This window comes from Gymnogyps californianus, chromosome 8 (genome assembly GCF_018139145.2).
Source record: "Gymnogyps californianus isolate 813 chromosome 8, ASM1813914v2, whole genome shotgun sequence".
In the NCBI taxonomy this organism is placed as follows: domain Eukaryota; kingdom Metazoa; phylum Chordata; class Aves; order Accipitriformes; family Cathartidae; genus Gymnogyps; species Gymnogyps californianus.
Window position 1 is genome coordinate 32,353,554 of NC_059478.1, and position 26,631 is coordinate 32,380,184.

The following is a 26,631-nucleotide window of genomic DNA, read 5'->3' on the forward strand; positions in this document are numbered from 1 at the left end:
TTCTTTCGTTTGTGAAATCACACAGCTATCCAAATAATACTGTTGATCTCCTTGCTTTTTTGAGATTCGCTCAAAAATTTACCCTCTTTTTTACATGAGTACAATTCCAAAGGACTGTGAACTCGAACCATCATTATTATTATTATTAAATATACTCTAGAAATAGGCGCACTGATACTGTCATTTAAAAGATTAAAATAGCAGCATACAATACAGCGTATGATGTATGTGAAATGAGCCATCTTGCTTTTCCTTTGATTTAAATGCCTTACCTTAAAATTGAACCATCAAAAATGTTTTTAAAAATTGATACTAATGACTGTAAATTTTGACCAAATATATCTAGTATTTAGGAATGACTTATGATTTTAAGAGTATACATTGACTGAACTGATTTTTGTGATGGGAGGTAACAACACACCTCATTGCCTGTGTAGGAACCTGTAACGTGCATCTTTGATTCAGGTGCACGTGGCAGCCGAATCCTGTCATCCTAACTTGAGTAAGCCTTGAAGGTGGTTTGCCTGAGTAAAGAAGGAGGGCTCAATATTGGAGTTTAGCATGTGAAATCGCATCAGTCTGCATCAAAATGTAGTTATTAAAACTTTCTTTTATTGCAGTACTCTTGGCAATTTCCCTGCTTCTGTTCTGGTTTCACTTAGGCTTTGTCTGGCCACAAGTGCATGACAGCCTAGGTTCCAGTTCAGCATAGTCTGACTAAGCTGGTAAAAACTCCCATTAACTCTACTGACATTTCTTCAGAACTTTATACTCGCACATATGTTCAAGTACCGTGCTAAATTAGCTTCTCAACAGTTTTGACGTTAGGAATAGATATATTATTTACTCACAAATTAGTAAAATGTGTCGTTATAGTGAACTTGCGAAGAGATTTCTGGACTAACAGTGCTCTCTTTCAAAATATCAATGTTAGGGTTGTAAGGGTGGTTTTTTTCTCACCACTCTAATTCTACTCAATTATATGAAAACAGCATAAACCACATCATGAAGTGTAGCATTGCTCATGTGGAGGTTTGCTTTACTAGTCAGTGTACAGAGTGTTAGTGTCCACACGGCTGCTGGCCAGACATTGCCCTCAGCGTCGTGCCACACTTTCTAAACCACTGGAAAAGTCCACAATACTTCCTAAGTCTTTGTGCTCCCTAAACATGGATGTCGGTGGTGCATGTCCCATGTTTACTTTTCATACAGTAGAAGGAAAAAGTCATGGAGCTAATAACTGTGATCTTCCTATACCCTCCTGATGCCAAGCCTGTCAAATAATGAAGTCTATTATAATACGGCTAAGAGATGTGAGAATACATGTGGCCGTGTGATGGCCAGCGGCTGAAGCACGGACTGGTACTGACAGATGTATTAGGTTATGCACGTGTGGATGTGAGTAGTGGTGTGCTGCCATTATTGTACTGGGAGAAATTTATGTTGCTGAAGGGAGTAATCTCACTCTATCAAAAGCTGTATGGTGGTGAGGGAGCTTGCCTGAAACCTGCCTTCCTTTTTCTCAGTTACTTGTAGTCTTTGCTTAATCTTTTGACTAACTTCATTGAGTGTTTGGTGAAGCCTTGAACTATGGTAAGTTTGCTCAAGCTTAGACTTCCAGAGGGAAGCTGTATACTGGCTCTGTGTACCGATACTTTCAGTTTTAATTGTGTAATAGTTTTGACTGCCTGGAGAAGGTAACAGGAGAGGATATGTTTTTTAAATACAAGCTCTTAATTGAAATAGATATTTGACTTCCTATTGCAGAGTGGTTTGCTTGAAATACTGAGCTTGAAAGAGTATATTTTTCTGAATAAATTGAACTGAAACACTGCTGATGTTGCATAATGGCAGGAGGTATGTCCAGAGGGCAGGCTGCCGGACTGGAGCGGCTAGATACGTGGGCTTTATTTCCAGTTTTGCTTTTCATTTGCCTTGCCATTTTTGGATGATTTTTATAACGTCTTCTCAGCTTATTAAGCTTTTAAAACTTACAGTGATTCAGTTTTATATATGTGCACGCTTCTTGTTACTCTCACATTTAAAAATTTAGGCTGTAGCTGTGCATAGGAAGGTTTTTAATATGTTCAGCATCATAGTGTCTGAATGGTGTCTTTCTGCCTGGGTCTCTAGACTGAGTCTCTGCAGTTCAAGATTCAATTCAGGGGTCTGAATGAGGTTTACTCTTTGACCCTTGGCCAAGTCACTGAATTTCTTTTGCCTCTGTTTGCCATCTTTTAAGGGAATGGATTAATATTTCCAATCCCACATGCTATGTCTGATTTGTCTAGACAATACATTTTTGTGTCTAGGACTGTGTCTCATTATGTGTTTTTCAACAATGCCGAAGACAATGGGCTTGAATCTTGGTTGGGTGTCTGTAATATAATACAGAATGAAATTAATAAAAAAGCAAGCAGTCTGCTGACTGTTTGCTTCCCCTTGCCTCATGACATGGTGAGGCGTATGTGGGTGGATAAAATATTCTTATTTTGTGCTTTCTGGTCCAACTCAACATGTTTAGCCAAATGCATCCCTGGTATGAATCCACTGAAATTATTGGATGTACGCAAGGGATTAATCTGACTTGATATGTTGCACTTGAGATGGGTGGTTCCCTTCAGGTCTGATGACAGAACTTCTTCTAGGAAGACTGAATTTAAGAGTCTAAGTCTTTAAATCTTTTGATAGTGTGTTGCTGAAGTGAAACACACTTTTTTTTTTTTTAATTGGACTCGTTACAAATAGTAAAAGAACCATCATCTCATTGTAGTTAGTGTGATTCACCTTCTGTTGTATGACTTTTTTGATATTTGCAGTGTTTGATGAATTTATTTATTTAATCCTATTTTTAAAGGACAGATTTAAATAGATTACAGCAAACAGTTACAGACAGGTACATTCTCCCAATCCAAAGTAAATATCTATATATGTATAAATGTGTGTGTGTGTGTATTTACGAAAAAGTAAAACATGCCAGTTTTCTCACAATACTTATATATCAAATGCATACTTTCACATCTCTGGCAAGATGTACAAAAGCTACATTTTTAAGGTACCTTATCCAACACAGCATTTTGTTTCTGTGGGTTGATCCTTAGAGCCTGAGTGTCACAGAAGTGGTTTTCCCAACAGTCTGTCATTAAATTTGAGGTTTATCTGTATAATACAACATCGGTCTCATACGTCTTCTGGAGTACAGGAAACATCTACACTTTATATTTCTCAAGAGACTTCTGTGCTTATTGTGGTGGTAATTGGAGGTCACTCTTAACTCTGGTTGGAGTGGTCGGTAGGTTGATACCAGAGTTTAAAGCACTTTGCTGCTTTGAAACCTTGTGCTGCTATGTAGTCTTTGAAAATGATCCTATTGTTCTTTTTTTTTTTCTTTCAGAGTGGCACCCAGGGTTTAAATATAACATGGAATCTTGTCAGGGAGTGGCTGTAATCAGAGGATGTTAATTATAGATGTGGGTGTAGAAAATTGCAAATGTGAATTGTATTTTTCATACAATAAAATCTGTCCCTTTAAGTAAGCAACATATTTGCTTAGAAAATTCTGTGATTTAAAAAGCCAGCCGAAAACCTCCTAAGTGTTACAGCATGAACACCAAATACTAGAGCGAGGTTTGAGTTAATTACTCCTTTTTCCCCTTTACAGAAATAATTTTAACTTTTTGATTTACTAATTGAAAGACTTTCTTTCCTGTTCACTGATTGATGCTAAGGGCTGTGAGTGGGACTTCAACACGCGCACATGGTGGTATGTGTTCAGAAGACTCAAGAGTCCTGCTTCTACATGCTGTGTCCTGACAAAAGACCTAAAAGCCCATGGTAATACATCTGCCTTGAAATGCCTTCTCTCGTTGAGGTCTTAGGAAAAATCTGCAAGGAAACTATGTTATGGTTGTGCAAGAAATTGTTTTCTGGTATTTTCTTCCTGAATATTGTCAAGAACTTACATAATACTGAAATGGTGCTGGCCACCAAGTGGGCATGGAGGCAATATTAGTGAAACATGCTTAGCCAGTGCTTTTCTTCACGTGGTGCAACCTTTGCCAGAGTTGGAGCTCCTGCTTACTGCATGAGAAAACTAGTCGTGGCCATATCTGGCCGTTTTGCCTGCCTCGGGACAGCTGCCCTTTGAGGCATAAAGACCATTTTTGTGCTTGGATCTGTAGCGTAGGTTTCCCTGAGCAGTGATGAAGTCTTATCTAATACCTCACAAGTTTGAAAGAGAAACTCTTCATTTCACCTCAGTGGAAACTGGGCAAACCTCATTATCCCTTACAGCCCCATGCATTTCCTTGTCTAATAAATAAGTTTTGAAGTACTGGTGTAATGCCTACATCTGTTGGTCAGAGGTTTGATGGATACCAGTCCCTAAAGGGCTGTGATGTAGCTGCTGTTCCCTAAGAGCCTTCCTCTTGCATAAAAGAGTAGGTTACTCTTTCATGGACTGTGCTTTGGCAGGGAGATTTACCATAGAGGAATGGAGACCGGTTTTACATTTTTAAATAAAAGCTGTGCCACCAGTCCAGTGAGACTTCTGACTTTCCAGATGTGAGGCCAACAGAGCTGCTGAATACAAGTTCACAAATTTTTAAACCAAAATTTAGTCTTGTTGATTATGAAGGAGTCTGTTAGGACCGTACAAGTTCACTGAGTCAGCAGTGTTCATAAAAAAAGGAGGGAATAGTGTATCTTGTCAAACAAACACTTTAAACACAGATTTTAAAGAAAACCTGTGAAGACTTTAGGCCAAATGTAGTACTTCAATATAATCTTTTTGCAACAAAAATTTTGGCTTGAAAGGGTTTGGAAAGGTATTATATGGTGCGGTCAACACGCTGGAGGGAGGGATGCCATCCAGAGGGACCTTGACAGGCTTGAGAGGTGGGCCCGTGCGAACCTCATGAAGTTCAACAAGACCAAGTTGTAAGGTCCTGCACATGGGTCGGGACAATCCCAAGCACAAATACAGGCTGGGTGATGAGTGGATTGAGAGCAGCCCTGAGGAGAAGGACTTGGGGGTGTTGGTTGACGAGAAGCTCAACGTGACCCGGCAATGTGCGCTTGCAGCCCAGAAAGTCAACCGTATCCTGGGCTGCATCAAAAGCAGCGTGGCCAGCAGGTCGAGGGAGGTGATTCTCCCCCTCTACTCCACTCTCGTGAGACCCCACCTGGAGTTCTGCGTTCAGCTCTGGGGCCCCCAACATAAGCAGGACATGGACCTGTTGGAGCGAGTCCAGAGGAGGACAACAAAGATGATCAGAGGGCTGGAGCATCTCTCCTGTGAAGACAGGCTGAGAGAGTTGGGGTTGTTCAGCGTGGAGAAGAGAAGGCTCTGGGGAGACCTTAGAGCAGCCTTCCAGTACCCAAAGAGGGCCTACAGAAAGCTGGAGAGGGCCTTTTTACAAGGGCATGTAGTGATAGGACAAGGGGTAATGGCTTTAAATGGAAAGAGGGGAGATTTACATTAGATTAAGGAAGAAGTTCTTCACTGTGAGGGTGGTGAGGCACTGGCACAGGTTGCCCAGAGAAGTTGTGGATGCCCCCTCCCTGGCAGTGTTCAAGGCCAGGTGGGATGGGGCTTTGAGCAACCTGGTCTAGTGGAAGGTGTGCCTGCCCATGGCAGGGGGGTTGGAACTAGATGATCTTTAAGGTCCCTTCCAACCCAACCCAATCTATGATTCTATGATATATAGCCAAATATTAGTATCATCATTAGCTTCAATGTATCCAGATCATAGGTCATGAGCTGTTCACTGCCCTTTGGGTTGGTGACTTTGTGGATTGGTGTCTTCTACCAAACTTACACATTTGTAGTAAAAAGAAATCTTTTCTACTAAAACTTTATTTTTTGAAACTGAAGAGCTGTTTTCTGAGATTCAGTTTTCCTCATGGTGAATTCAATACTGATGATGTTTAAAATGAGATAATGAAACTTCTTAAAAAAAAAAAAAAGGAAAATCCAAATAATTTTTGGAACGTTAACTCTTGAAGGTTTAGATCTGGAGTTTAATCCTATTTTGCCTGTGAAATATGACAAAATTGCCATTGACCTTAGTGTTGACAAATACTGGCATTTCATTACATCATACAGAAGAAAGGAAATTAATCCTAGAGTTTTATACAGATACTTATTTATATTATGTATCTTTTTTTTTTCCTCTGCAGTTTTACTGAAGATTTCAAAGTGGGGAGAGAGCTTTGCTTTTTCTGTGATATTTAACGTCTTTAAAAAAATCTCAATGGCAGTCAGACTACTTTTTATTATTTATGATAAATATAAGTGTTATCGAGAGCATAGAAAGGTTGAAGCTAGTAGAACTGCTAATGCTGATTAACGTAATTTCCTTGCTACCTTTACTGGCTAGGTTTAAGTCCTCAGACATGCAAAGACTGAAAGTCGAGGCCTCTGAGTGCAACCGGAATGTGTCTGCTAGTTGTCCCAAACAGGCTTCCCCACCTGTCTTTTTTGTTTGGCATGTTTAATGTGTTGGTAGAAGAAGAAAACCCTTTTCAGGCAAGAGTCATATCGCACTGCTGTACTAAGACAATGGGTTTGGGCAGGCAGGATTTTCATAGGCTTTGGGTCAAAGGCAATAATAATAAAAAGCGGTGTGTTGTAAATATTAGGAACTTGGGATTTGCACAGTTGGGTGGATGGAACAGACCCTGACATGTTTTGGTTTGTGTACATGCAATTAAAGAGCTGTTGAATAGGTGAAACGGGTAGAATGCAGACTGTATGTGAAATAGAGCACACCCAGACTTACTTGGCCCTGTGGTTTAGAACTAATCTGCCTGAGAGATCTGCTGTAGTAACTGAGTGACAACAGGTGCAGCTCTTCTTACACCGCTGTGAGCTCAACCCACTGCTCTTTGATTCTTTTTAGCAAACGCTTAACATGGGCAGCATCTCATACATTTGATACATTTCAAGACTAAATGACTAGGTGTCACTTTTTTTTTCCCCATTACCTGAGAAATATTCCCTTAGGACAAATTGTCCTCTTTTCCCATTTCCCCCAAAGCAGCCAAATACACCGAGCAGGCAGAGACATTGGCATGACAGGTATAAATACCAGTGGTGTATGTGGATCTAATAATCTGGTTCTATTTCAAAGGTCATGTATTAATGTATATGGCATTAGCCATAATGGAGCAGAGAATAATTGCATGTTTCCTATTGCTCTGTGATAACCTCTGCTGTATTTCAGGCTCTTGCAGTACCAATGCCCAGTTCTCTTTAATATAAAGCTTGGATGCTGGGAGTATGTGTGCTGTGTCTTAATTTTTTGTCTGGAACATTTTTGCAAAAACCACAGTCAGATCTGTGAATGTGTTAGAGCGGTGAATTGCTTGTTTTTGTGAAAAGCCTCGAGACTGTGGGGTGCATAATTTGGGAGGACATTGACAGCTTGGTCCAGATGTCGGTATGTGGAGAAGTTCACTTGAGCAGAACCTAAGCCCTGGTTTTCAATTTGAATTCAAAATCTGTTTTAAATTTAAAGTTTGCAGAACAAAAGAAAAAACATGTTTGATGTTGTGACAGTCACACTCCATTGTTTCAGGTCTCCTTCTTTGCTTTCGGAATGTCATATAGCTTTCTTAGTTCTTGATTCTTTGTAGCTTTAAATAAATTTGGCCAACAGACCACAGAAAGTTACTTTATCCTACTGCACGCTATTCCTTTTGGGACCTAACTATACCCTGTCCTAGCTTCTGTAGGACTTAGCTTTGGTACAGTCCTCAGCAAGTGCAGTTGGTTTTAGTTCATCACCACCAAGTCACTCTCTGTATGACAGCCAGGTTGCAAGGACATTTTTCATGGAAGTGATCCATTGAACATATTTTGTGATTAAACTGTTACACTGTTAACGATGCCTGCAAGATTAATTATATTAATGAGTTTAAATTCATTTCTGAGCAGTTAGGATGAATGAAGCAGATCCTTTTGCTTTGGAATCAAGAGCAAAGCTTCCATTCACTTCAGGATGATCAAGACAGGCTCCTCTGCCTTTAAAACTGATAGCTGAGTCATTGTCCAGGCTAACTAGTATTGTACCAACCCTCTTGAATGGAATGTCATGTATAAATGCCTTATGGGGTCACTTTTCAGGGAAAAACTGTTTCTTTTAGTAACTGTCCTTGTTAGTAGGACTTTTATATTAACCTATACTCAAAATTAGGATGACTTCCAGAAGACCACTGCAGTTATGGAATAGCCCCCCAACAGTATTTTGTTGTCAAAGATAGCAAGTATTCTCCCAGGCAGGGCAGAATCTCTGCAGAGCTGGGATCATGTCCGTGCTTGCTTTATGCCTTTTGGAGCGCTGGAGATGGTGTCAGCGAAGAACAGACCAAAGCGTAAAGTTCTGGCAACTCTTACGTAGGTGTAGAGAAGTTTTTTGTGACCTTTGTCTTTTAGATACATTTTTATGCAGATAACTAAGACCGTACAGTATTTCCCATTTTTTAATGAGTGTATCTGATTTCCTTCTCTCCAAGAAGTACAACAGAGTGAGAGAGAATACTCAGAATGGGTAGACAATATGTGGTGGGAAGAGCCACATATAAACTAACTTTGAGCACCTGAGTTGCTTTGGCCACGAGTCTAGTTCCCCTGGATCCTTTTGAAGATTGGTGGGGGCAAATAGTTGCTTCCAGACAGCATTTTGGGAATTAGCAGTGTGTGTTCAGTCACTACAGACTCCCTCAACCTCATGGTTTTCTAATGAGGACATACTGCTGGGGGTTCTTCAGAATACTGAGATTCTGGTCATACAGGACTTCAGCACATTCGCAGTCTCAGCAAGAGATGTGCAAAAACTCAGAGCTAGACAGTAATAGAAAGGATTGTGTAATATGCTGTGCCCAGCCAAATCTACTTTGTAATGAATGTGGCAGGCATTTTTTTTTCTTGAGGCTGTTGAATGCAAGGGATCCTATAGTTCTTTGTAGACTAGAATTTGTAAGAAACTCTAAACATAATCATGTTCCTGTTGAAAATCTGGTTTGAATAAAACAAAAATTTTCCATGCAAAAGGGTTGTTTTTTTCAGTAGGAGTATTCTAAGCAAAACTTTTTGTTCTGAACAGAGAAAGGAAATCTTTCATTTCATTGTATTGGGAATATGTTTGAGGAAAACAGTCTTCAAATTCGTGGTATTTCAGCCTAGCTAAATATGGCCTGTGCTACTGAGGGGTTCTGCACCATGTCTTCTCAAGTCCTGCATTAAATTAGGCAGTCGGGAGAGGACTGTTGCCTAGACAATTGCCTATTAACTCAGCACCTTTGAACCCAGTTGATCCTGATCGTGAAGTAAGGGGAACATTTGCTTCTATCCATCTGCTTCATCCAGCTTCAGCTAGTGCAAGTCTGGTGTTTATGGCCAAATAATTGAGGCAATACTGCCAAATAGTTCATAAAAAAGGAATATACCACAGTGAATATCAGTACTGTTTCTGTTTAATGTCTGCCCTTCATCTCATAAAATTTAGGAGTTGCTGTGAAATGCAAAATTTTCTGATAGTTGAGGCTTTCTTTGTTGGTCTAATGATTTGGTTCCTCAGCTTCCTCTTTACCATAATGTCTTTTTGGATACAGTTTTTCCGTTACGAGTCATGCCTTCCCTTTCTCAGGATGATACTCTGGAGGAGAATTTCTGAGCGATTGCCCTTATATATCTATGCCATTGGTATTCAAAGGTGAAAAACCATGAACAAACTGCTCTCTCTGCATGTGCATACAGCTCTCTAGGATATACAAATTGAGGAGCTGTGTGTAATTATTAGAGCACCTCATCAGGTAAGTGGCAGGGATTTGAGTTGAACACATCCAGGTTCTTTTGAAGCATATAGTGAAGTTAATTTGTCATTACGGGCATCTCGAAATCCTTTTTTCTTGAACTATTATCTAAGAGAGCAGAATGCCTTTCTGCAGTATAGTACTTTCTCTTAGATATTAAGGATTTGTATAAAGCTGTGTTGTTCAATTAAACATCTACTTCTTACGTGGCAATTGAGTGGCGGCAAGGGTGGAATAAGGAGCTTAAATCCCAGAGAAGTATAAATGCTCGGACTGCATTTACAAGTGTTTTGAGGTTCTTGTTGTGGCCAGGAAAATAAAAACCTACCAACATAATGGGTTAGTGTTTTAGCTCAGATTTGAGGTCGGTCTTCATATCAGAACCTTCCACTTATTGATCTGCCAGTTAATTCATTTGGGAAGAGGTGTCCTTCCCAGTTCATGTTTTCTATATTGTATTAAAAATTCAATCAGAAATCATGTATTTATCCTTCTTCTGTAAGCACTTTGCATTTATAAATCTACACAAATAGGATGAAAATGCTCACAGACCCATTGCCATTTCATACTAGATTGTGTTCAGTCCAGCCATATCCAGTAAGAGAGCTCCAGTATGCTGGAATTCGGTGGATTGGCAAGGGCCGGTCTGTCCCCATTCACACTGTTTCAGTGGGCCTATATATGTAATGTGGTGTTCCTCAGAGTGAGCTATATGGAAGAATTGGACCCTGTTTGAAACATGCTCTTCGGAGTCCAGCAAGGCTGCTCTGGTTTCTCTTTGGATAAGCATGGAGACTCAGAGGGAGTTGCTTTGTGATCTTTGAAAGTGGGGAGCCATGACATTTAGCTCTCATCCTTAGAGCGTTTTTCAGGGTGCGGCAATAGTTCATAGCATTGATCTAATTAGAAAAATACATGTTCAGTTCTGATGATAATTTGTTATGATTTGGTATTTACTATATTTGGGAAAACTTGATGCATTATTGTTTCACTCTTTATGTCTAAATTTTTCCTAAAGTGATGAAATGATCTTTATTTCAAATACCGTGTCTTTATTTTTCCTTTTAATGAGAGGTTTGAGATGATTTGGGGAAAATGTTTATTTTTTCCCAGTATTTTGTTCAGCCTAGAATTTATTTATTCACCCAGTTTTTGTCAAAGGTCCTAATTAGATTTCTGTGTCTGGCTTTTAAATCCTTGGAAATTGGAATTTCTTATATCAACATTGTCATTGCTGTAGTTACAGGTCATGTGCTTTTCTGTTTTCGAACCAGACACTGAATTGTAATTGTCTGATCTATTCTTAAACTGTTTTTAAAAAAAAAAAAAGGGGGGGGGGTGTTCAAAATTGTTTGAAGAGTAACCCTGAAATAATCTCCACAGTATTTATAAGGATATAAGTAGTTATCTCTATTTCTTTTTTCCCCCAAAATGTGTAATGTTAATAAATTCTCTCATTGCAAAGAGCAAACAATGCACCTTTATAAACAGTGGAATTCTGAATGAACATCACCAGTCCTCTGGTTGTAAAACCATGGTCACTCCAAAAGAACAGAATGAAATGAAATATGATGCATTTAAAATACACATTTCTGTCCTGGATGAGAAAATGGGAGTACGAGGAGTCCATATAATAATCCGAACTTCTACTCAGTGTCACATAAGAGGATTTACACCGAGGATAGTGCCTTTAGCTGTCCCCACCTTGTGAGAATCCTGCCCTCGCTTGTACATCCTTTGTTCTGATTGTAAACCCCCAAAACATGGTGAATCTGAGTTCCAGATAGTTTTCCAGCTGTGTGGAAAGGCTCTTCCTGTTCTTATTTGGCTTTATTGTGTGTACAGTATCAGTGTCTAGAAGCTTTAGCTTTGATCTGTAGACAGTAAATAAAAACAGCTTCTGTTTTTCTGTTCTGTTTGCTGATGTGTTTGTTAGTTTCTGTTACTGTTTTAATGGAGGAGAGGCACTCACTGTTGTTTGGTTTGTGGGGTATTTCTATATAAATGAATGGGAAACTATGACAAGGATGTTTGTCGAGCTTGAAAGTAGCAGAATCCATTCCCTTAGTGGCCTCTTTTTCAAAAAGACCAAATCCTTTATTATTTGCTGCATGCTTTTTGCGATGACTGTAAAATAAGCAGCTCTACTTTGCCTAGACAGGAAAAGTGCAACGGGATCTGTACTAGCAGCAAGCATTTTGTGTGAAGTTTTGTCTCTCCCTTTGACTGAATACTTAGTATTTTGAGTATCTAGTTGGGTTTGATTGTGTTTTGTAGGTACGGGTTGGAGGTGCTGATATGTGTGACATTCTTTGGGACACCTCACTGTATCTGACTATCAGCTACGTTGCTGTCTTATTTTGAAGTTTCCTGAAGGAAGCAGTCTTCCTTCTTTGTTCAGTAATTGTACCTTGCTGTAAATGGTGGGTCATTGTCCAGAGCTGGTTTTCCTAGGCATTATGGTAATGTAAGTAACTGTCCTGGTTTTGGCTGGGATAGAGTTAATTTTCTTCTTAGTAGCTGGTACAGTGCTGTGTTTTGGATTTAGTGTGAGAACAATGTTGATAACACGCTGATGTTTTTAGTTGTTGCTAAGTAGCGCTTATCTTAAGTCAAGGATTTTGCAGTTTCCCATGCTCTGCCAGCAAGCAGGTACACAAGAAGCTGGGAGGGAGCATGGCCAGGACAGCTGACCCCAACTAGCCACAGGGTAGCACAGGTGTGTGGTGCTTAGTTGCTGGCTGGGGTTAAACCACAACAGTAACAATACATAATACAATAATAAGACTTTCAGTTTAATTCTCCTTATTTAGGTCCCTACGTAGTTCACTTGGATGAAAGGGAGGGTTTACTTTAACTAAAAAAATATTTTTTGTAGACAGGAATTTTGTTTGGATTTTACTTATGCGAAACTGCAAGCAAAAGTCAAATGCTCCAGTAAAATTCAGTTTGTTTTGAAGATACACATTCAAATTTTAACATCCTAATAAAAAGAATATGTCTGTGAAAGCACACCTTGGCTAAAAATGAGTCACAAATAAGCTGTCTTGTAAGGCATCAAAGAAAATGCATCTCTGAAAGGGGTTTCTCTTTGAGGACAGTTATGATGTTGTGTTCCCTGAGATGCATCTGAGATGTCTTGCACTTGATGGTACGGTAGTATTCCCAGGACTACAGGCAGCTGAAATTTTCAGTAGTATTTAGCATTTTTAATACCTTTTAGTTTATTGACTTTTGAAGCACAGTTAAATACTGATCTTCTGAGATGGTTCTTAGTGTTCAGACACGAAACAGTCTGTGTAATACTAAATCTTCAGGAATGTTATTCCTATTTTGGGGGGAATGAGAGGTTGGGGATATGGATCATTTTAGGAGAAAAACATTCTATTTGCTATGATAGACATTTCTGCAAGTTCTCGTCTTTTGTTTGTATTCTGTTCCTGTAGTCTGCCCTTGTGATGCTGTACTGTCATAGTGAAGTTCAGCATCAGCTTATCAGGAATGAGACTTGAAACAAGAACTTAATAATGCACTCAGCTGCATCGTGGCTAATGCTGTTTCAGCATGTCACTGAATTGTCATCGGCTTCTGCTGAAATACAGACCTAAAGACAGTGGTACGTGAACACATGCTATGCAGAAACTCTGGTAGTTGGATGCGATTTTGCTTATACACATTCACCTGATAAAGGCCTTTTGTACCTGCAGGTATTGAAGCAGTGCCATTTAACCCAATTATCAGTGCATACGTAATCTCCTGTAAATTGTAATTCAGCTTGAACATAAGTAATAGAAAGTTTTTCTAAGGACATACTGTGTGCAAAACGTTGTTTAGGTACAGCCTGGAGAAGCAGGAATCTTTCTCTGAGCTGCTTGCTAAAGAGCTGTTATGTTCATGCTATGCTGTCTTCTGGGCATATGCATGGCCTGTTATTTGACTGATTTATGCAATGAACTGGCCAGACCAGGAGTTGTTTCAGCAGAGAAGAATCTTAAACATAAGGTCCTTTTAAGGTATCTCAAGACGTGCACTCCAAACAGTAACCAATTTTTTTTTTAATGTTAGCATTATGCTTGGAATTTTTGACCACTGAATGAAGAGATCATTTTGCAGAAACTTCTTTCTAGTCACAAGTTTAAAACCAAATGTGTTCATTTTCCTGATTCTGTGCCTATATTGTTTCTTTTCTAGGTCCCTCTGTACAGTAGTGTGCAAGTGGACGTACACTTCAGATGGAGGTTGGGATGACAGTTTCTGGAAAATGATTGGTTTGGAAGATGTGGTGAAGGATAAGTATGAAAAAATAGGTATATCAGGGGGTTATTTTGTTTTATACATATACATAAAAAGATATATATGTGTATATATAAAAAGACATACATATAAAAAGATCTTTCGCTGTATTATTGTGAATGTCAGCAGAAATGTGGCAGGACTTGATGAAGCTTCAGATGGGTTGATAACAAGGCTGGATGCCCACAGGTAACAGCTTTCCTAAGTACACTTTTTACTTTGCGTTGTCATTAAAAACTGTGTTTAAATTTTGTATCTTCTACCCTTCTGAAAGGCCTAGCTAGCCTTTCAGTACTGCTCAGTCTCAACAATAGAGAAATGGGAGCCTCAGCGATTGATTACATGAAGGAAGCATCTGATACGGGTATATTGGGTGGCAGGCTACAAACAAAAGTCACAACGTAGTAATTTATAGCTGTTACTGACAGCATGTTTTGTGACCTGTACCAATCTCCCTTATAGTAATTTTCAAAAAAAGTGCTACTTCTGCTTGTTATTATCTTCATACTGTTTTTTTCACTCTCTTAGAGCCTAAGTTTAATTAGAATGGCAGCCTTGCTAATAGCAATTCCTACAGCAGATACTCATTAAAAGTCCATAATGTTAATATACCAGAAAATTTCCAGGATAACTTTATTAGACTTTCCCTGTTAAGTTAATGGACTTTTAATGGATGTCCTAAGCAGACATGTCATTAACAAGAATATTACCAGACATGAATTAAAATATGCTCATTCATCAAAGTTAATTATCTGAAATTTCCTTTGATTTTTTTTTTTTTTTAATGTCTAGCACTTTGAACAAGTTTGTGCAGCAGTTTAAATGCAGCAACATGAAATGGGAATGGCGTAGGGAGGACTGTAGTGAAATGAAATGTAATGAAATCTATCAACTTTTCTGATCATCACAAAATATCCTGTAAGTCATTTTCAGGTTATCAGAAAATTGTACTTGAAAGCTTCCTTCAATAGATTTCAGCTTTTCCCCCTGCAACTGAAACTGCTTGTGCAAAGGTATAAAACCTACTAGGAGTATTAGGCTTTTAGCTTCCTGAGGTTTTAGTTTGAATACAATTCTTCGAACATCTATCACATGTGGCTTTTAGCAAATCTTCAACAAGTTAAAATAAGACTTGCAATAAATACATGTTTTTACCAGAAAATTGAACATCTCGGCAGCTGGTGGTCTCATGGAAGAGTATTTTAAAAATAAATTATTTATGAAGTGTAAGCTAAGGCTTTAATACAATATTTATGCAATGCACTTCAAGGGCAGTGCAAAGCAATTTGCCATTTTAAGTAACTAAACATACATGTTTTAAATGATAAAGTAGCCATTAATAAAAAGGGCCTTTTGTTGTGATGGAAGCCTCATAAAACTAATCTATATATGGCTCAACATTTAGCAAGACAAAAATCATTAATTTCCAATATCAGGCTTACATTTTTGTTAAAACACAACATTTACAGAATAAAGCAGTAAATTAACTTCTGTTGATAGGCGTTTCTTGCAAGACAAAAATATTTTCCTGAGTTAATGGGGAAAGTGTCTAGTTCCCTGGGCAATTGCGTTGATTTTCAAGAAATGAACCATAGAATACCTGGGTGCGTCTCACCTGGAATTGGAGAAGCAGAATCTGACCTCCAGAATTGCACCAAACTGTAGGCTAGAACTTGAAGCTTCTGAAGAGCACATACTTTTACTCACCTTGAGAAATCCGTTGATTTTCAGATTCTTGGGCTGATTACCTTAGGTGTATCCAAAGTATAAGATACTTTTTGTTTTGCATAATAATGCTGAAACCTGGCCTTAGGTAGAATATGTGCTTATTTCTATGATCATTTGTCTAACCTTGCCTTTTTTAAAAAGGAAGGTGTTACATTCATTATATTTAGCTGTGTGATAAAATCACAAAAAAGCAGGACGGTGACCTACCTTCATGTGTCTGTGAAAAGGGAGTAAGGAGCTCTCTGTACGAATGTGGAAACCAGATAGCAACTACTCATTCATTCCTTTGACTTTAGCTTCTAAACCGCACCTGTTGGAGTCTCTTGGAAGGGTTTAGCTTCAGAAGGAGACCAAAAGACACCAAAAGAAAGCAACTCACTCCCCACCCAGAAGCTACTGAACAATGCTGAGGTCTGTGTTGTGTGCCGTGGAAGTGCTTTGCTTTCTGCCACCCTTAATCTTATCAGTGTCCCTGTACGTGGGAAAATGGGAATGGTAACATTGTTCCTGTGAAAGTTTGGGGGGTTTGCTTGTTTTAATGAGTGTTCAGTGTTGTTGGATTTGGGAGAGCACTCTCAATGAGCTCAGCTTTCCTTTACTTCATTTAAATTAATCAGGACAGTGTAGATCCACCTACCAGGAAAGTGCCATTCAGTCACTTGAGCAGCACTGGTCGAACTGCAACTGGAATGGTCTTGTCTAGTGGAAGACTCCTTCCTGCCAACCCCCAAGGTGTCGGCATTGGTAGCGAGGCACCATCACTGCATAGACCTCCTCCCAGGAGCCCACAAATGCTACACTGAGCACAATGAACACAGGATCACACTTAGCCCAAACTCAACTCAAGCTATATTTATAATATTGCTTCAGGGTGCTGTCCCATAAGTGAACAGTCTCAGCTGCCGTTAACTTCAGCACATTATACAAAAGGAAGGCAATTTTTTAAAGTAACTCGTAGGGATGAACAGTCAGATTATGTGCTTCCAGGAGGCACATCATAGTGTGCTGTGGCTGACAGAAAAGAATTCGAAGCAGTAGACTTAGCTGGCTTGCAGATTAAGGAACTTGAAATTGCCAGATAACCTAGGTAAGAGTAGGTTGAAGGGAGATTGTACATGGTCAAAAACTCCTCCTAAAATGAAAACAAAACCAAAAACCTAACAAGTCTGAAGTAATTCTGCTGGAATTTCCTTTTCTGTTCTCAAGCTTGTCGAAGTCCGTGTATGTCTGCTCAAGGTTTGTTCAGCTCAAATACAAGGATATATTTTAATGCCTGCACATTCCCCTTGTAAAGAGAGATAATAGTATTTTTCTCACATATCTCTCCTAAAAGATTAGCAGGCTCTGAATCATCATTTCTTTCTAAACAAAGCAAAATGTCACAAGATAAAAGTAGCAAAATTTTCTTACTGTAACAAAAGTAAATATATCGTTTACCAGTTTAAAATAGGCAGAAAAGCTGTGTGGTTTTTTTAATCTCTAGGGAAATCATTATTGTTTCCAATCAGAGGGAGCTATAGATGAATAGTTATGACTAGACTTTTTTTTGAAGTAGCTTTAACTTTCATGACACTGGAAATATTTATGGAAATTGCCTGGGAACAACTTCTTTAATGTATCTGTTTCTTTATTCTGATAAATACACTTTTAAACATCACTTTTAAAATGTCTTGCCCTTTAAAAATATATTTACTGTAATCAGAGTGGTGCTGGTGGTTCCAGGTAGTATGCTTCTTTTAGTTTCAGTTTAACTTAACATATGACCTTGTTGATAAGGGAGACCCTCACATTTGACCTTTAGGATCTTCCACAGACCTTTCCCACATCAAGGCGTGGGTTCACATATGAAAACTCCCAGGCCTTTGACATTTTACATTTCTCAGAGCAGACTAACCTTTCAGGGAATCCACATAATAAGTTGTTTGTGGTCCCTTCTGTACATCATGAATTTACTGATCACGTTTGTGAAGGTAAAGAGTGTTATCTGGAGATACTACAAAATTTATTGATCCCATTAATTTGCCCACCAAGAGAGTAGAAGATGGCTTGTATTCAAAACCACTATGAAAGTGTTGTGTACTACAGGCATTAGCATTTATCTGCTGTGGTGAAAGCACATGATGAGTATCTCTTTGTGGTATTATAAAACCTAGAAAGACATTAACAATTCCGTTAAAATTTCATGTACTATAGACCTCTTAGGGTACTGAAGCGTATATTCCATTTGGAGGAAAATGGGCGATAAATTTTCACCACAGCCCTCTACTTCAGGGGCTACTTAAGGGACCAAATAATGATTTTTTATTGAATGGTAATATTTTATGCCAGGTCTTTTTTTTGGTTGAAGATGGCACCTTTGTCTGAGAGAGCATTGCAGGTACTGCAGAATAGGTTTTATTATTATTGTAGATCATGTGTTGAAGGCTAAAATGCTGTCTTTTGTAAAGGGGTGTTTGTCACCTTCTTTCATCTGTGATGGAGCAGCACACTGATTTTAATGAAGTATTTTTTTGAAAAGCAAGCTTCATACTTGGAAATACAGCCCTTCAACATGATAACGATTTCATAAACCCATTTCCCAGCTTTTCCTGACTAGGAATTTACAGCCACATCCTCAAAAGTGAATAAATACACAGCTCATACGTATGGGATCTTTATGAACATCTGAGGCAAAACTGAGAAGAGTATTTGGATTGTTTAAATCTCACAAGTTTTAAGGAAATTCAGTGCTTGCCTTGAACTTTGAGTGCTTGAAATGAATAAGCTAATGAAAATAACTCTTGCATGGACAGATCGTGGTATCAGCAGATAGGGTTTTGTAGACAACCATCATCAACAATCCTGTTCACAAAATGATAAACTGTTTCTTAAAATTACTTGGATTTTTTTCCCTTAACCTTTCATATGACTGGATAATATGGAGATCGGCGTTTTATGCCTGTCTTCAAGCAGCACTTCTCTCTCTGTTTCATAACTCTAAAACTGTAGCTTTGCTTAATTTGCTTTAGCATAAGACTGGCAGAATTCTTTCATGTTTGATTTTGACTTTGCAGGTGATGGTGGTGTAAGGAAGAACACCCTCTGGTCCTTATACATCTCTTTACTTAAATCCCACTCTGGATCTTTTACCCACTCGTCTTTCTTAGCCACCTTCAAGAAGAATGCTTCCCGTTTTCCACAGATTGCCTCAATCCACCTCCAGTAGGATTTCTTCTGATTTTTTTTTTTTTTAATTTTGTTTTTAAATTTTGGCACTGTGTTTTCAATTATGAAGGATTTGACTTGACTCTAAAGTGCATTTATGGTTAGTGGTCTTTACTCCCATACATCAGTACCATAGTGTCACCTTCCCCGTTCCAGCACTCTGTTTGTGCTTTAGCGTACAGCCCTAGCACTTTGCAATCCCTTGTCCGTAACTCTTCCCTTAATTCCAGGACTTTGGGGACTGGAGGCTTGATGTTTTCCTGTACCTGGGCACTTGCGTATGCCATTTTTGAGTACCCTGAAAAGAAGGAACTGTAGAATTGTAAGACTGGGTGTTCTTTTCTCATGCTCTTTCATTTGTAGTACTTATTCATAAATTCATAATAAAGAGAACTGTATATGATTTGGGACTTGATAGCTCTGACTCTCTTGGTTGGTACCTGCTGTCATTCTTACTGTGCGCAAGCTTTACAATATGCTGGGTTTTCAAACGTAGGTGCAACTCTGTGTTCCTTTAGGCATTCAAACGAGTGACAAAACAGCAGGCTGTTTATTCATGAACATGTTATTATATGAATGGTTATATTCTTGCATGTGCCAGCGTCTACTTCCGTATACAAAGCTAATGAAGATAATGGTATTATATACCTCACTTTTTACATTTAAATAGAGCCTGTTTAGGTTTTGTATTTTGTCAGAAGTAGTCAGTTTTAATACTTGGAACTTCTGTTCATTTATTTACATTTAGACTGAAAATGGAAGATTCAGTCCAGGGTGGGAGAATACAGTCAATATTAACTTATGCTACAGCAGCTGTGAAGGGAATGGTCAATCCATTAGTTCTGCCAGTTTTCTATCTCTTCCAAGCCCTTTGATGCCAGATGCTCCAGAGTATATGAGGGATTTCATTGAAGGCTGAGAGAAAGGGATGATGATTTTTCTTTCAGGTCAGCTTGTAGCTGCCAGTTCTTCATAAAGCTGGATTGTAACAACAAGCTTTAAACACTATACTTTGCAAATCGTAGAGAATAATAAGTAAAAGGATTCTCTTAAGTATGGAGTCCGTTTATCTGTCTTTCTTCGGTCTTTTGCTATCCCCAATAAATTACAACACGTTACAATTTCAGACAAAATTAAAAGGATTAATCGGGGGATATTTACACTTACATGCTGTCAAAATCCATGGAATTTACAACTGAAGAGTGTTCCAAATATGCTAACATTTTTCTGGCTTCCTGTCATTTCAGTCTGTCCAAGAGCTTTAGCAACTGTAAAGGAGCTGAAACTGGCACAGCGCAAAGAGGTTTTAGGGTGTCTCCTTCCTCAAAGCTTGAGGCATCATTTCATAATATATGATTCAGCAGTAAGAAGTTAGAAATAATTTTTCTCAGAAAAGCTACATGTTCCTGTGATTTCTATTTTATTTTATGTTTTTTCCACCTTGAGATCACTGAATCACATGAACGGTTGAGGTTAGAAGGGACCTCTGGAAATTACCTAGTCCAGCTCCCCCTGCTCAAAGCGGGGTCACCTGCAGCATGTTGCTCAGGGCTGTGTCCAGTTGAGTTTGGAGTATTTCCAAGGACGGAGACTCCAAAATCTGTCTGGGCAACCTGTTCCAGTGTCTTAACCATCTTTCCCCAATAAAAACATTTTTTCTTTTGTTTAGATGTAATCTCCTGTATTTCAGTTTGTGCTCGTTGCCACTAGTACTGTCACTGGGTGCCACTGAGAAGAGTCTTGCTCCGTCACCTTTACTCCCATCAGATATTTGTATATGCATTGATAAGACCTGCCCCCCCACCTCCCCCTGCCCCCCCACCTCCAAGCCTTCTCTTTGCTGGGCTTAAAGTCTCAGGTCTCTCAGTCTCTCCTTGTACGACATGCCTCTGTCATCTTTGAGGTCCTTCTCTGGACTTGCACCAGTATGTCCATGTTTCTCCTGTACTGGGGAGCCCAGTATAAAACGCAACACTCCGGATGTGGCCTCCTGAGCAGGGAGCAAGGATCACCTCCCTTGGCCTGCTGGTGGCACTCTTCCTAATGCAGCCCAGGAGGCTGTTGGCCGCCTGTGCTGCAAGGGCACATCACTGGCTCATGTTCAACATGGTGTGTCCACCGGACCTCATGGTCCTTTTCTGCCAAGCTTCTTTCCAGACAGTCGGCCTCCAGCCTGTCCTGGTGCATGGGGTCCTTCCACCTCGTGTGCAGAACTTCGCTTTTCCCGTTCTTGAATTTCACAAAGTGTCCTGTCGGCCAGTTTCTCCAGCCTGAGATATTCTTCCTCTTTCCAATAACTGTTCTTTAATAGGCTGGGCTAAACTCAGGTAGCTAAGGTTTCTTCACAGTGTTTCCTGGGTGACATTTTCCATTCCTCTTCCACTGTAAGGAAAGGAACCATCATTCACCCTGCTCATCATCAGGTTGAGTCCTGCTGGCAGAAGGTACCTTTCCACTTCTCCCTCCTCTCTGCTGCAAGAAGTGAGGAGTACTGTGTGGTGTTCTTTCATCCTCAGGCTTCGTCATAGCTTAGACAACTAATAGTAAAAGCTTAGAGCTGTCAAAAAACAATAATAATAAAAAAATTTCCCACTGTCCACTTCTAGAGTTCTGGTCTCAAGCTCTGTCTGCCTGGGGAATCATTTTTTCTTCTACTCTGGCAACATTGTGGACTTGTGAACTTCCTCTTTCTTTCTAGTATGAAAACTAGGAGCTTTTTCTTTGAATTTCTGTTTTTAAAAGTCATAGGAGAAGCTTTGAGCAGACTTCGAGCCTGTTCTGCTTGTTTAATATTTAAATTTCTCGAATATTATCCTCCTTTCTTACGTTTCATACACTTCTAAAAAAAAGAAAAGAAGAAAAAGCATTTCTCAGAATAGTTCTAGGTATTTTTTTCTTTTTACCTGACTCTTCCTCTCCGTGGTCCTGATTTGTTCTTCATCTTCTTTTTTTTGCTTAAGCCTCACACTGAGAGAGCTTTTAAACCAGTGATGTCTACTTTATGAGTCAGGATTCACAAAACCAGAAGGACTATTTCAAACAATTTGCCAACTTCCTCCAAGTCAGAGGCTGTTGGACTCCCTAAAATTAATGTTTAAGTAGTTTAAAGTGTATCTTAGAACCAATCTTGATTTTATAATTTCCTGTGATGGAAAGCCCACTTCAGACTTAAAGGTTGTTGATTGTTAGTTGCTGTCATTTCTCAAAATTAATGAATTAATTAAAGAATACACTTTATTTTTCATCTGAACTTTAACTTCCTACTCCTGTCTGGCAGACTGTAGTGACATGCCTGACCTGCACAGACTGAAATTTTCTACGTTAAAGGAAAACACTGAGCTGCTTGAGGTTTTTCACCAAAACTCTTATGTGAACTGTCATACTTCTCAATCCTTGTAATTGCTTTCCTGACTCATTTCTGAACCCTTTATAATGCATCAGTGTCTTCTCAGTACAGGTATTAGAACTGGATACTGTGTCAATGTGGTGGGGAATAAGATTGTGCAGGTATCAAAAGCTTAGCTGAAGGATTCCAAAGCATCTTTTCAGTAACCGATAAGGTTATTTTTGGCCTGTCATTTCTTTTGGTTTTGAAAAAGAGGTAATTATTTCTTCAAAGAGGAGTTGCTATCACGTGAATTATTAAAAAACATCCAGTAATAAAAAACATTCTGTTAAGTAATAATCCGTAATTAATACAAGCTAAATTGCCTGTACAGTCATTAGTGATGTACTGTACCAAACCAAAGTCTGATTACTTGCCACTCTGAAAGTGTAGCAATAGTCACTTCATCTGCATTGATGATCTTTGTATTTAGAGAGACTATTAGGAATATAGTACTGTAAAGTGCCAGAAATCTAAATTATCAGCCTGTTGAAATTATTGTTTGCAAGCAAAAACGTGAGATCGGGTAGCTGAGTTTGGGTGCAAATACATTGCATCCAGTTACTTAGTAGGACATCCAGATACATGTATTGTATACCCACACGCATGTCAGCATAGTGAGTAGTGAACCATGCATTACAAGAGGTGTTCATTCTGCACTGTTTCACTGAAATCTAGTAATGAAAACTCAAGTCACGTCCGTCAATGTACATGCCTAATGATCCAATGATGCAGAATGCTTTTTTTCTTTTTCTTTTGACCTTTAACCAGGAAAGCTTATCATTTATACATGAAGTAGCTCTCTTTCATTTGGACAAGAAGGCAGTAGTCTTTGTTAAAGTAGGCACCTATGGTCTGCAGACCAATTTACTTTTCAGCTTAATGAATCAGGATCTGCCTGCACATAGGTTGCTTGCTTTTGCCAGTATTTAGCAACCTAATATGTCTGCCTTAAGTAATTACATGTTAGGTAGTTGAGATGTAGTTCAGCCAAAGGCATAAGCTGTATGGGAGAGTGGGATGGAAGGGACCCAAATTAGATTTGCCTCAAGCTACTGTGGCAGCTCGCATAGACAGAGATGAATTTTGAACTGAAGAAAGCCAAAGTGATTTTGTTTAACCAACTGTTTTTCTCACTTTTAAATAAGCTGGCCTATAATATCACAATTTGTTTGGGTTTTCCTGAATGAAAATTCTGAAGTTTTTAACTGCCAACCAGGAAATTTTATGGAGGGTATTTCCAGGTTAAAAAAGCCCCAAATCTGACTGTTTCTAACACCCTTTAACCACCATGCATTCAGTCCTAAGAAAAAAATAATATTATAATCTTATAGTCCGCATCATTATCCTGCTTCCTTCTGATCTTGGCGCTATTTTTGCTAATCAGCTGGGTTAAAAATTGTAGAACAATCAGCCATACATATCTCAGTTAAATGTGAGTATTGTATGTAATTGAGAGGGATATTTGGTAATGTATTGTATGTGAGATAGGGTTGGGATGATGTATCAGAAGAGCTATAATATTATTTATTCAGATTCCTTGCATATCCCAGAGTTTTGGCATTGTGTGGGTTATTATAAAACACAAAAATTGGAGATTGCCTACAAGCTTTGTAATGAACAAAGCACAGAGCGGGGAAATCCCTTACGCTGCTTATTACGAGATCCATTTGGATGGACGGTGCTTCTTTTTACTAGGGTCCTGTTTCCTTTGATGCTTATTTAGCACTGTTTTGTTTAACTAGATAACTTCTTCAATGCGTGTTATATATCGCTTACTTAAGAGGATATCTGTTTTGTGTATTGTCTTTAAAAAAGCATTTAGATTGTCCAGTTTGGGGGAGGCTATAAAACGGAGACAAGATGTACCCTTTGGTTGGGTTTTTTCTGAGGTTGCTGGGATTTCAGCAAGGGATTGAAATATCCGAGTTCAGGTTTGCTTGTGTCAAGTTAGTGAAGAAAAGGGATATCTCCTTTTGATTTTCTTCCTTTTGTATTTTTATGCACTTATACAGCCAAATATAAGTGCATATGAAATGCAGCCACGTTCTGCATGATAGATGAAAAGCTGCTCTCAGTGAGTATATCATAGTTGAGTCAGCTGGGCCCCCTGCTGTGCTCTGCTTTTGTTGTTTTTTAAAAAGGTCTACATCCTAAAGTACCTAGTTCTGTTAAATATTAGTAAGCCAGTACAGTGAATTTTGATTACTAAAGTTGACTGAAGATGTATTGTCTGCCTTGTGTGTTGCGTCTGGTAAATAGCTGGTCGCTGTGGTAACCGCCTAAAAAGGTAGAGGGTCGTTGGTGCCACATGAATTCTTTAAACAAAACCTGATCATAGCAAATTCTAACATTAGTCTTCGAAGAAGAATAAAAGAGGAGGAAGAGATTCAGACAGCTTTTTCCTTTTGTAAACTCGCTGCTTTATAGGGGAAAAAATAGCTAGAAATAGTCTGTCTCGTACGAAATGAAAAGGTTGTGGATTAAGGCATTGCATTAGCGAAACAGCTGTATGAATGTGAAACAGAAAGTTCTCCAGCTTCAGCCATTATGGGTTTGTTTGGTTAGGTCTAATTTTGGAAGTCATTATAGCAAAGGTAAATGACTTGCACAGGGGACTACTGTAAACAAAAGACTCGATACATTTACTTTGGCAGGAGCCTTGGGAAGACTCGGTCCTTTCACTGCCTCTTTTATGGAGCCTTCTGTAATACTCTCACTGCCCGCCTCTGTACGCAGGCGGCTCTCGTTTCCCTTCCTCCCTCTCTGACAGCTTCTTTCCCCTGACAGGTAGGATTTAAAGGTGGCAGCACCTGCAGTTGAAATGCTGGTGTGTAGCTGTAGAATACCTTTATTTTTATAGTAGCTGTCCCTTGACTTCTAAAGCCACTGTGTTTTGCTCAAGTGAGAATCTGTTCACAGTCTCCCAGTCTAGTACTGGAGTACAATCTGTTTCAAATGCTTTACTTTTTAATTGTGGCTCCTCTTTGGTTGCTTTTTTGTGTTTTTTATTTTATCATTTAGTAGCTTTATACCTACAGATTCTAAGCATGCTGATGCTTAGCTGAGTTTTCTAGTTTTTCAGTGAAGATTAAACCATGAGAATTATAATTCCCTTTCCGGGTCTCTACCCATGTGGTTCAGTCAAGGCTCTGCCCATTCCACGCGTACTTACTCACACTTGTGTGGGTGGGAAGGCAACTTCCATGATGACAGAAAGAGTGCCCATGCAGAGCCTGCTTCTTCCCTTTTACAAAGCTCCTCGTGAACATATCGTACGGGTGTAGCAGAGCTTTCATTGATTTCTAAAGCTGGGAGGATGAAGTAGAGGGGCAGAGTCAGTATCCTCTCCTTGCTGCACTCGCTTGCTGGCACCTCTTTTCTGCACTCCCTGACTGTTGGGTGACCTAAGAGACTGCCCTTCGCAGTCCCTGTCATGGGTGACTTCTGACTGCTGTCGCTTCCCAGATTGTTGGGAAGTGCTTTCAGTCAAGGAATAATTGTTCAGGTTTACCTTGACTCCTAAAACAGATGGGGCATACTCTACTGTTAATGTGGTTTTTTTAAATACAAGATTATTATGCTGCATCTCCAAATCACAAGAAACCCATCCCTGCACATTCTTACACACTTTATGCCCATAGGGGATAGCAATGCTGCTGATGGTTCCAATATATAACTAGTACCAAAGGAATCCATAGGGTCATTTTCTGCTGCTGCTGTAGAAGAAAGGATTATCTTTATCTCTGAAATTGCTCCCTTAGTGCTCATTAACTAGAAATACAGTAATTGAGAAGCTGGTAGGAAAAGATTTTGTCTAATAGTAGCCCTGATCTCTAAAATGGAGTTTAACCACATAATAATTACACACTGAAATGTTTGACCAGTATGACTGATATAAACAAGCCAACCATGGAATTGAGTGCCTGGAAAGAGGTTTTATTTCAGATTAATTTCATCTCATGCTGTATATACAAGATATTTGTATGCTTTCAGGTCAGGCAACTGATTCTGAAGAAAAAGATGTGGTTTTAGCTGCATGAACTCTTTTGAACTTCCTTCCACCTGCAGGGTCTTTGAATGTCAGGAGAAGCAGACAACTTTGTTTTACTGGTATTATTCTCCAATGTCTTAAAAAAACAGAAAGATAATACAAAAGTTCTCTTAAAGAGAAACATCCTGCTTTCCAACTTATTGGGGACAAA

At 39.1% G+C, this 26,631-nt stretch overlaps 1 protein-coding gene across 3 annotated transcripts in view; it reads left to right on the forward strand.

Annotated features, from left to right (window-relative positions):
- The window catches only part of FGGY (FGGY carbohydrate kinase domain containing), a 150,114-nt gene that overhangs the window by 44,147 nt on the left and 79,336 nt on the right, over positions 1 to 26,631 (forward strand). For all 3 annotated transcript variants that reach the window (XM_050900809.1, XM_050900810.1, XM_050900811.1), the window contains one exon: positions 14,008 to 14,123. In XM_050900809.1, the coding sequence (XP_050756766.1) occupies positions 14,008 to 14,123 (116 nt within the window). The remainder of the gene's footprint in view (positions 1 to 14,007; positions 14,124 to 26,631) is intronic.